At 35.4% G+C, this 12,329-nt stretch overlaps 1 protein-coding gene across 2 annotated transcripts in view; it reads right to left on the bottom strand.

The window, feature by feature from the left end:
- dcun1d4 (DCN1, defective in cullin neddylation 1, domain containing 4 (S. cerevisiae)) overlaps positions 1–12,329 on the bottom strand; it is a 72,002-nt gene that overhangs the window by 20,877 nt on the left and 38,796 nt on the right. Inside the window, exon 9 of one of the 2 annotated variants that reach the window (XM_039751186.1) lies at positions 8,336–8,504. The exons of the other annotated variant lie outside the window; for it this stretch is intronic. Within the exon in view, the coding sequence (XP_039607120.1) occupies positions 8,409–8,504 (96 nt within the window). The 3' untranslated portion in view covers positions 8,336–8,408. The remainder of the gene's footprint in view (positions 1–8,335; positions 8,505–12,329) is intronic. 2 annotated transcript variants of the gene reach the window in all.

The raw sequence follows: 12,329 nt of genomic DNA, 5'->3' as shown, positions 1-12,329 counted from the left end.
ATTTTTCCTGCTTTGCATCCAAACCTGCTGGGGTAGGCTTCGAGTTCCTGTGATCCTACTCTGGGATAAACAGGTTTAGATAATGCTGTACTTATTGTTCTTAATCTCAGATGCTGTCTCTGTTGTTTTGTGCCTTTCCATACTCTTATTACCTGCTCTTACTCTGCTCATTAAAGGTTTACTGTTCTTATAATGGGCTATTCATTTCCCTTAATACAGCTAGGTGGGGTCTGCTCACTGATTCAACCCTAAGAGTCCTGTTCTTTCTTAAACCCTGTGGTTTTCATGGTCACACCTGTCCATGTTGTATCTTTCCAGGCCTGCAGGTGCAAAATTCTGTCTATAAATTGTTTGTGCCTGAGATGGAACCAGAGATCAATATAGCTGGTAGAAAATAACAAAGCCCAGTGTTTGAGATTTTTGAATGCAATATTGAAGGCATTCATTATAATCACATTGTCGTTGGAGTAGGATATATTGTGTGTTGTAGACATTTAGAGTAAAAACCCCTCATACCTTAAAATTCACCTAAAGTTCATTACAAATTGGCCCATTTTGGACAATACAATGAAGAGAAAAAAGTGCCCACAGCCAGTGCAAATTTGTTCAACACGAATGGCATAGAAAATACTTTAAAAATTATAAAATTGTGTAAAATTGTTCATATTCAGTACCTGGTTTTGATTACATTTGTTTTTATCAGACAAAAACAAAACCAAATAGTAAAGTGTGTTGTGTAGTAAGCTTCCACTAACATTAAATTCATATTATATCCAAATCCATTAAGTATACAGTTCTGTCTCATTGTGACACAAAAACTAAACTCCATAGTAGCTGTCTAACCATACTATAATTACTAAAACTAATAAACAGGGTGACACAGAAAAACTGGAACTTTTGAAATGCGTAGTGGCAGCCATGTACAGTTGGCAGCACTGCGGAACAGGGACCTTGAGCTGTAAACAGTCTTGCCATTCAGTAATTTAGTAATCAATTGCAAGGCCATCAATGGCAGCTGTGTGAGAATTGTTCAGTAACCATGTCATCTCAAGATTCTGTGAACTTCCCTGGTGCTCAAGATCACCGGATTTGTTAGTTTGTGATTTTTTCTTGTGTGGCTACCTTAAGAGTCGGGTCTACAGACTCAGCCAAGGACATTGAATGAACAGAAACAAAGAATTCAAGATGAAATTCGTGGTATCCCAGCTGAGATGTTGCAGCGATCAATGGGGAACCTCAACAGCAGATTGGAACAATGCATACGTACAGGAGGACGGCATCTACAGGAAGTAATTTTCAGACATTGATAATTTGGCTTACTGTCTCTTAAAAGGCAAGTTGTAGTGGTTCAATTGCTGTGAATAAAATTTTTTTGTTGGATTTCTTCTATTTTTATTGGGTTTTTCAAAAGTTCCCGTTTTTCTGTGTCACCCTGTATATAAAATTGAAATAGAAATGTCTTTGTAAAATAAAAACTAAACTAAAAGTAAAAGTACACGATGAAGGAAAACTAAAACTAAACTGAATTTCCAAGTAAGGTCAGAAAAAATATACAGTAGAAATAAAAACAAATATAAAAAGGCAAAACTAAAATAACCTTGGTTGCTAGTTTGAAAGCTCAGCCAATGATAAACAAAAATCCAAACAATTAAGAGGGGTTCCCAAACTTTTTCATATGACTGTATTTCCATGGATAGGAAACCAAGGCTAGTTCAGTTTTTATTGCAGAAATGTGAAGACTAAAATTTTGTTTTTTGCAGATGTTACCCTAATCTCTGGCAACCTCCAGAGCCGTCTGCAGTAGCTGAGTGTAATAGGATCAAGATAACATTACTCAAGCCCAATTCAGGTACACTCAGTGTTGTGAGCAAAGGCATCATTAAGCACAAAGAAGGAATCAACTGTGAACAAGGTACCACACTTATTCACACACAATTCCAAACTTACACACACTTAGCCAATACAAAATCATCAATTAACCTAACAATCGTTTATATATGGTAGGAATACTGGAGTATTTGATGGAAACGCCATACAGACTTCGGATGAATGACCAAACTAAATAGAAATAACAATGAACAGCATTTGTACTTGTTATGGCACTGCAGGCATATATACAAACTTATACAGTATGTACATATAAAATGTGTGCAAATAGATTTATCAAGTGTATTACGCAGACTGATTTTAAACAAAATATACATTTGAAAAGGTATCTTTTAAAAGTGTAAAACTATCAGCGTAGCACACATGTCAGGTTTCATTTTAATTCCTATAAAAATACTCTTAGATGTGATCTCCATTCCTGAAAAGGTTATATGGTTACATTATTTTTTTTGTATTGATCTGAGAAACATTAATGACATTTCTGGGTAAAGTCAATGTAGATGCGAGTTGCAAATTAAATTGAAGTACAGTCATGGTCCCACCATTGCTGGCTCCTTTCTCATTCCCATACATTGCCATACAACTCTTGGTGCAGCAGTGCCAGCAGTAAATGCAAAAACACCAAAAGCTAGCTGCCTGGCCTTTTTTCTCCTTCTCAAACTAATCATGTATGACTAACAAACCGTTTGCTACCCTCCAAAACAAGATGCAATGCATACACTAGCCAGCAGTGTGTTCATTTTGTCGATTTTAATAACATGAGCTGTCTCACAAGTGATGTATACTTGTTGTTGGTCACGCAGATGGCTCATGCACAAACTTACCAATTTGCGCATTTGTGTGCTGTTTTGGAGGACTGATGCATGTACATTATAATTAGATAAGGGTCATTTGTACTTATGAATATGAACTGTCAAGATAGGCAAATCAGAACGGAGCAAAAATAGGAATTGTGCAATGAGGCTTGAAATGAGAACGTAGCTTTTGAATTCTGACACTAAGCTACAAACTGTGCTTCTAAATTTATAAACGACTGCTGAACTTTAAGTCTGAAACAAACAATGAAGTATGCTAAAAAAGGCAGTATTTTAAAGAATTGTTTTATAGTACTTAAAATCAATTTGACAGTAGTACACACTAAATAGGAAAAGATAAAGAAATTGCACATATACGGAGAACTGACTTTAACTGAGGGTAAAAGAAATAGGTAGACAAAGATACAGAAAATATAAAGCAGAAATTGCAGAAAAAAGAAATCCAGAATCCCCAAAATGATCACCAAGTACATGGACACCTAGAGTAGACCAGCACAGAAAAGAAATGAAGCACTTGCTAATATTAAGGGCATTATTGTAAAACATAGCGAGTCTGCATTTACCATCTTTAAACAATACACACACGTACCTACGTGCACACACCGTGGATTCAGAAACCATTAAAACTGCTTTACTTTTCACATTCAGAAAACCTTGACTTTCTACCCCCTTTATTATGTTGCAGATTTAATTTTAAATAGATAAATTGATTTTTGTCCATCAATTTACACTCATTGGCCCATAATAACAAAAGTGCATATAACGTCCCACAATTCACAATACATGTCAGGGCAAAAACCAAACCATCAAGTTCAAGGAACGCTCTGTAGACCACATAGATCGAATTGTGATTAGGTGCAGATCAGGACAAGGATATAAAATCATGTCTAAAGCTTTAAGTATTCCCAGGAGCACAGCAAGCTCAGTAATTATGAAACAGATGTTTGGAATCACTAGGACTGTTTCTGGCTGTCCAAATGTAGAAAGGCCTTTGAAGAAAATCGTCTCTAGGAGTGCTAGCACTAGGATGACAGTTCACCATTCAGACAATACTGGAGTGGCTTAAGGACAAATCTCTGACTGACCCTGAAACACCCAGCCAAAGCCTAGACTTAAACACCATAGAACATGTGTGAAAGACCTGAAGATGGCAGTTTAAAGACATATCTCATCCAAACTAATTGAGCCCGAGAGGACATTCCTGGAAGAATAGGATAAACTGCCCAAATACAGGTGTTTTGAGTTTGTATAGACTTAGCCAAGAAGACACAAAGCTGTAACTGCTGCAAAAGGGGCTTCCTCAAAGTACTGAACTGAGAGTTTGAATAGTTATACGAATTAGAAATTTCAGTTTTTGATTTCTTTGTTATAATAAATTTGCAAATCTCTGAGATTTTTTTTTCACTTTGTTATTATGGGTTATTAAGTGTAGATAGATTGTACTACACAGTGTACAAAGGTAAAAGCATTGCACTTTGCATAGCCTAAAAGCTAATAATTTACTTAGTTTGGCATCTAATAAATAATATTTACCATGAGTATGATGAATCTGGAATTCAACTTTCTTTAAAAGTTGTTAAGTTCAGTCCATACCAGAGATATACAACTTTCATATTTGGGTGTCTGATAATGAAGGTTTAGCTGTCGCAAGTTCATTCAAATTAAGATATCACTTTATGAGCCTTGCAGACAGAGTCAACAGCAAACATACTGTCTATAACATTCATGAAAGACTACTCGCATAAATATGACATGGTTTGGTTAGCTAAAAAAAAGTAATTACAAAATTAGCAGCAACCAATACTATCACCAAGTGGAGGCATCAGTACTAGTACTACAGTTCACTTTTACATATAATAAAAATATTATATAGGTGCACTTGTTGTCAACAATTAGATATCACAAAAATTACTTTAGAAAGTGGGTAATGGAAAATGAATTCATTTTAAAAGTGAAATTGTAACCTTTTAGCATCAGTCAGAAATGCACATAGTATATTCAGAAAAAAAAAAAAACAGTGTAAAGCCAGAGCAACACATTTAACCTGAAAATAGAAAAGTACTAGTAAAACAATTCAATAAATTAAAAGAAACCCCATGCTGTTAGAAATAAAGAAAATAAACATCAAGGATGCCATATCCACCCAAGTAATTGTTTTTGTGGATATGAAATACCTGTAAACATTTTAAAAAAATAATATTGCTGCAACAATATCACAAACTTCAGTAGCATTGACTAATTATTTCTTCCACTGTGTGAAAAGTAACTAATCACTATACTGCAAACTTACATTTTCATAGAGTATGTTCCTCTATAAGTGGAGAAACAAGCATTTTTACTTCATGAAAAGACAAAGTCATGTAGGTGATTAATATTAATTACTATACATTTATGTGTGGTAATGTGTTTTATCTTTAGATGTTGTGCTTACAAGGTAAAACTATACAATTTGCAATTAGCAATGATAACCCCTACCTTTTCTAAACACTTCCTCTTCTATTCCTCGTTCAGTTTTTATCATGCTCACCACTGCCAGGCAACGAACAGCTAGAGGTTTTGCAGATTTTATTTAACATTCAGATGAAGTAGTGGAATATCAAATAAAAGTGCTGAACATCAGAATATTAGCTTTTGAACATTTCTGAAAATATTTTGAAAATTCAATATATTACCCAGGTCTATCTACATCCTGAATCATTACGGTAAAATGCTTTTAAACAGATTAAAATACTGCAGTTATGCTTCAAACATGCCGTTTGTGAAAAAAAAAAAACAACAGTTTTTCATTATATTGTTTTTGTTTTAGCAGATATGGTTAATTAATGGAATATAGTACTTTATTACATTGTATACTGTTGAATATTGATATTCAAAGCCAATATGCCTTAAATAAGGAATACTTTGATTTTCATAATTTCCTTTTGAAACTGGTGACTAAAAAGGAAAACTATAAAGTATAATGTTTAATCAATATAATCTTATGGAGTGGGCATTTTGAATTCTTTATTATACAACTATTGTAACACTTCTCTTAGATAGAAATGTTACATGGGACTGGGAAAAAAAATAATATAAACAAAAAAAAAGTTTTAACACTGATGGATTTTGTGAATGAAAGTTGGCATGGCCACATACTTCAGCTGGTGGGTCTCTCAACAGTTCTGCTAGAAACAAAGGATCACATAAATCCCCACTTTTTTTAAACTGAACTTCAATTACTTTTGATTTAGTGACATCCATTTTATTAATTACAAAAGAAGGAAACTATTTTAAAAATATATGAATACTCACTAACAGTGAGGAATAGGATTACACAATATGGTCATTACTTTCAATCACTTTGTGCTTTCGGACACACGTTTTGATGAATGTAACCAGCTGCATGTGTAGATGTGCAGTAAGAACAGTCACAGGTTAGCAGCTCAATACAATCTGGCTACTTAACTGGAATAGCAGAACCCACTACTTGTAATTCCCAGTGTCCTACAGTGCATCCGGAAAGTATTTACAGCACATCACTTTTTCCACAAATGGATTAAATTAATTTTTTTCCACAGAATTCTACACACAACACCCCATAATGACAACGTGAAAAAAGTTTACTTGAGGTTTTTGCAAATTTATTAAAAATAAAAAAACCGAGAAATCACGTGTACATAAGTATTCACAGCCTTTGCTCAATACTTTGTCGATGCACCTTTGGCAGCAATTACAGCCTCAAGTCTTTTTGAATATGATGCCACAAGCTTGGCACACCTATCTTTGGCCAGTTTTGCCCATTCCTCTTTGCAGCACCTCTCAAGCTCCATCAGATTGGATGGGAAGCGTCGGTCCAGAGCCATTTTAAGATCTCTCCAGAGATGTTCATTCGGATTCAAGTCTGGGCTCTGGCTGGGCCACTTAAGGACATTCACAGAGTTGTCCTGAAGCCACTCCTTTGATATCTTGGCTGTGTGCTTAGGGTCATTGTCCTGCTGAAAGATGAACCGTCACCCCAGTCTGAGGTGAAGAACGCTCTGGAGCAGGTTTTCATCCAGGATATCTCTGTACATTGCTGCAGTCATCTTTCCCTTTATCCTGACTAGTCTCCCAGTTCCTGCCACTGAAAAAAATCCCCACAGCATGATGCTGACACCACCATGCTTCATTGTAGGGATGGTATTGGCCTGGTGATGAGCGGTGCCTGGTTTCCTCCAAACGTCACGCCTGGCATTCATACCAAAGAGTTCAATCTTTGTCTTATCAGACCAGAGAGAATTTTGTTTCTCATGATCTGAGAGTCCTTCAGGTGTCTTTTGGCAAACTCCAGGCGGGCTGCAATGTGCCTTTTACTAAAGAGTGGCTTCCGTCTGGCCACTCTACCATATAGGCCTGATTGGTGGATTGCTGCAGAGATGGTTGTCCTTCTGGAAGGTTCTCCACTCTCCTCAGAGGACCTCTGACAGAGTGACCATCAGGTTCTTGGTCACCTCCCTGACTAAGGCCCTTCTCCCCCAATCGCTCAGTTTAGATGGCCGGCCAGCTCTATGAAGAGTCCTGGTGGTTTCGAACTTCTTCCACTTACGGATGATGGAGGCCACTGTGCTCATTGGGACCTTCAAAGCAGCAGAAATTTTTCTGTAACCTTCCCCAGATTTGTGCCTCGAGACAATCCTGTCTCGGAGGTCTACAGACAATTCCTTTGACTTCATGCTTGGTTTGTGCTCTGACATGAACTGTCAACTGTGGGACCTTATATAGACAGGTGTGTGCCTTTCCAAATCAAGTCCAATCAACTGAATGTACCACAGGTGGACTCCAATTAAGCTGCAGAAACATCTCAAGGATGATCAGGGGAAACAGGATGCACCTGAGCTTAATTTTGAGCTTCATGGCAAAGGCTGTGAATACTTATGTACATGTGCTTTCTGAATTTTTTTTTATTTTTAATAAATTTGCAAAAATTTCAAGTAAACTTTTTCACGTTGTCATTATGGGGTGTTGTGTGTAGAATTCTGAGGAAAAAATGAATTTAATCCATTTTGGAATAAGGCTGTAACATAACAAAATGTGGAAAAAGTGATGCGTTGTGAATACTTTCCGGATGCACTGTAAGTATGCTTTCCAGCTGTGCTGTCTCAAAAAGATAGCAAATGTCACTGAATAACCAGCAGTACCCACCGCTGCACAATAAGTTCTGTCACGGGTACACAGTTATCTGTTTAAATGAGGCAAAGCAGAACCTTCCGTTTGTAACACCCAGTGTGTCCTAAGTACAAGTCCCAGCTGTGCTGACTTGGGGGTTTGGCTGCTGGTAGAGTAAAAGACACTTTCAGAAATCCCTCAGGGAAGACTGCACATCTCTGCTGAGGGAACAACTGTCAGTTAATGGTAGCTTTTCACGTCATCATTATGTCTTTATCCAACTCTATGAGGAACTGCGTTCAAAAACTGTAGGATATTTAAGCTTAAGATCAACATACCACAGATGCTTGTGGTTCATTTTAGTTTAAATTATTTGGACAGTACAGTAATACTGGTTTGTTTTCATTTTACTAGTAAGACTGAAATGTTGTTCTATAAAATAAGTAATAAAGCATTATGCATTTATGCCGATATTTCCATTAATGGGCATTTTCAGTGTTCCGACTTACATACAAAATCGGGTTTCGAAAGTATGCAGGAACGGAACTCGTTCATAACCCGGGGGCTGCCTGTATTTCAATTTCATTTGCTGTTGTTGTTAACATGCCATGTAGGCACTGCCCTCTTAAGCAGTATCAGTATCCAATATTCATGGCCCGGTATTTGGAGGCAGTAACCCTAAAGACAAGAAAAGCTTCCCATTAAAACAAGTTTCAACTGCACTGTATACTTTAAAGATGTAATAAACATATAAACTGTACACTACTGAAAAAATTATAAAACATTTCTGTCTCTGCTTATAATACTCCTTACTTCTGCTAAATATGTGAGGGGTACAGATATTAAAATATTTTCATCTGTTTGCAATACTTATACACATGCAACAAATTCTAATATATAATAATTACAAGGGATTTAGAAAGTATTCAAACACTTTTACCTTCTGCACAATTTATTGCATTGTAGATTTAATTTTAAAGGGATAAATTTACCATTTTTCCCCAATAATCTACACTCAATAACTTGACAAAGTGAAAACATTTCTTCAGAAAGATTTGCAAATATATTTAAAAAATCAAAAATTTAAATTTCTTATTCATAACTATACAGACCCTTAATTCAATAACATTGCAGAAGCCCTTTTGGCAGCAATTACAACTTTGAGTCTTCTTGGACAAGTCTCTACTTAACTTTTCACAACCTAGGTTTGGGCAGTTTTTCCAACTACTGAGAGTATTGCTGAGATGGTCATCCTTTCAACATGTTCTCCCATCTCACCAGAGGACTTTGAAGCTATGTGAGAGTCACCTCCCTGACGAAAGCCCTTCTTGTCTGGCTACTCAGGTTGGACCGAGAGCCAACTCTGAAGAGTGCTGGCGATTCCAAATGTTTTCCATTTAACAATTATTGAGACCACTGAGCTCCTGGGAGCACTAAAAACTTTAGAAAGTTTCATACCCTTGTCCTAATCTATGCCTTATCTATCACGGAGGTCTAAAGAAAGTTCCTCAGACTTCATGGTGTTGTTTTTTGTTATAATATGCAGTACGACTTATTGGACTTTATATATGCAGGTATGCAAGTTTCCAAATTATGTCAAGTCAATTCAATCAATTTAAGAGTACAATCAAATTCTAGACACATCCTGACAACAATATAAACTGCAACAACAAAGGGTCTGAATACTTCTATAAAAAGAGAGATTTCAGTTTTTCATTTTTAATAAATTTGATAACCTTTTTGAAAATTATTTCACCTTGTCATTAAGGGTTATTAAGACTAGAATGATATGAAAAAATGTAAAACATATCAATTTATAATTAACAAATTAAAGTGCACAGAGAGTGAAGGGGTCTGAATACTTTCTAAATCCACTGAATGTCAATTTTAAGGTTTGATTAAGCAATTACTCATGTAGTCAACTCTAATTACAGAGCAACAATACCACTTTTTAACAGTGAAATCAAAAGGCAAATAATTTAACAGTATAGGCCAATATTGAGTAAAGATGCAAGTACTTAAATTAAAAATAAGTGTAATGCTAGATTTTCAGTAACATAAATAAAATGGTCATAACAACTTCTTAATAATGACAGTGCATACAATATTAACAAACATATTTATTAAACGTAACAGTAACACACACAAATCAGAGTCTGAACTTTGTTTATGACTTGGCTGGGGAGATTACCTTCGTATCCAATAACAAACTGGCAGAGATTTTATTAACTGAGGTTGAATTTTGAAAGGGTTATAGAAAGAATGATATATGAAGATCACAGAATACTTATTTTTTTCTTTACAAGCACACATACATAAATAATTAATAATTAATTACATACATACATTAATAGCATTAATTACTATTTTTGATGAATCCTACCAAAATAAGAATCTAAAATTAACATCAATGCCACAAGAAGCAGTTAACTTTGTCTTGTTAACAAGTCATTTTATCAGGCATCTGATATTTGTGGTTTTGAGATTAAGTTTACATTTGTACATTTAGGAACCAACTGGTTGTCTTTACTAAACAAGCAAAGAAATCCACTGAATTAACTAAACAATTTTATTTGTATTCCACATATAAGACCAACTCAGTATAGAATGATAAGGCATGACTACAGCTTTCATGTGCCTATTCCCAGTGACAGCACACAAACTGTTCTCGCAGTATCAGAGCAGCTACACCCCTGTTATGCAGCTGAAGAAATTTAATAACATCTCTCATTTCAAATCATATAGTCTGACTCGGAGCAAAAGCAGTAGAATGGAGAAATCTGAACCTTACAATAAAATTCTGAAAACTTAAATCGTATAAAACATACAAAGTTATATTAAATACAGATTTGCTAAACAAAAACAAAGGCCAAAGTGGCAATCAAAATTAACCTGCAGGTAATGTGTATGTACTGGTCACTCCAGCCACATACTAGGATAAGTTTCATCATCCTATGCATGTAGACTGCAAGTCTTGCCAAAACAAATACACTTTTTTCATTTTCTATTTCTGCTTACATCTTCTATACAATTAAAAGATGTCAGGTAATTCTTAATATTGCAACGTGTTGTATTTTACTTACATCCCCTTTCCTTGTGTTTGAAATTTTATTTACAAATCGTATTTTGTATTCAAGGAAAGCCATAAAGTGAAACTGATACGGAGTATGAATACATGGGGATAGTATACATGGAACAATTGATGCACATCTACTTCCCAGTCCTTAGTGTTCATCTTTAATTCTATAATGTAAAAACCTCAGCAGGTAGCTGTAATAACATCACAGCATATAAAGAATTAGAGGAAATTATTATTTGTAAATATTTATTATTTTCATACATATGGCGAGTATTCCCAAGTAGTATCGATGCAGTCCTATTTCCCAGTCTTCTTGCCCTTGATCTGTAGGTATGTCTTATAAATATTTTAACATGTAATGAAATTATCATGAAACACAAAAGAAAAAAGTCTTAAGCATTTTAGTTCACAAAAATATTTGTCTTGGATGGTTATGTTATGTCTTATGGATTAATGTGTCTATAGAAAAAAACTGCATTTTACTGTTCCAAACATTACTTTTGCAAAAAGTAAAGCAATAAAATAAGATTTTTAAATGTCTTGAAATAAGAATCTAATAAATTAATAGATCATTTTACAGTTAAAAAAACTGAGATGTTATTGAAATATAGCCCAGTGGTTGATTAAGCAAATATAACAAACAGGCGCTAATGATCAATACTATAACGCATAGGTTGAAACTAAGTTATTAACTTAAAAGTAAAATAGCAGTATACAGTGAATAAAACTGGGCAAAGGATTACCATATTAAAAAGGTGAGGTTGTGGTAGATGTGGATGTTTAACCTACAAATTAAAACCATGGCAAAAGTGAGAATAGCAGTAAGGCACAAGATGTCATCCTAGGTCTTTCCCAAGCAGATACTGTGTAGAGGCACAAGGAAACAGACAATGTTGGGAGCTGGAAATGCATTGGTCAGGCAAGGAAACTGAGTGTAGCAAATAAGAAACACATCAAGGTTACCTTCCTACAAAAACAGAACATGTCCAGAAACACTATCAGCTCAGAACTATCAGAAACTGCTGTGACTCTGGTACACCTATCTACAGTACAGAGAAGTCTTCTAACAAGTGGTCCTCATGAAAGAGTTTTGACTGAAAAACAATTACTTTAAGGTTGAAATAAAGTCAAATGACTTACCTAGGCACGAAAACACACGGACAGGGATGTAGAAAAATGGGGTGCTCTGGACCGATAACTGAAAATCTGAAATATTTGGCTCTACCAGAACACAGTCTGTCCACCAAAGGACTGGAGAATTGTACATTGATAAATGTCTGCAGGCAACAGTGAAGCACGATGAAGGTTCCTGGTAGGTTTGGGGCTACATGTTCACAAATGGAATTTGTGATTTGAATAAAATTTAAGGCCCCCTCACTGTAGAGAAGCACAGTCAGATTTTTATTCATTATTCAATGCAATCA

Source organism: Polypterus senegalus, chromosome 4, assembly GCF_016835505.1.
Source record: "Polypterus senegalus isolate Bchr_013 chromosome 4, ASM1683550v1, whole genome shotgun sequence".
Lineage (NCBI taxonomy): Eukaryota > Metazoa > Chordata > Cladistia > Polypteriformes > Polypteridae > Polypterus > Polypterus senegalus.
Note: the sequence above shows the minus strand (reverse complement) of the source record. Positions and strands in the feature narration are given on the sequence as shown.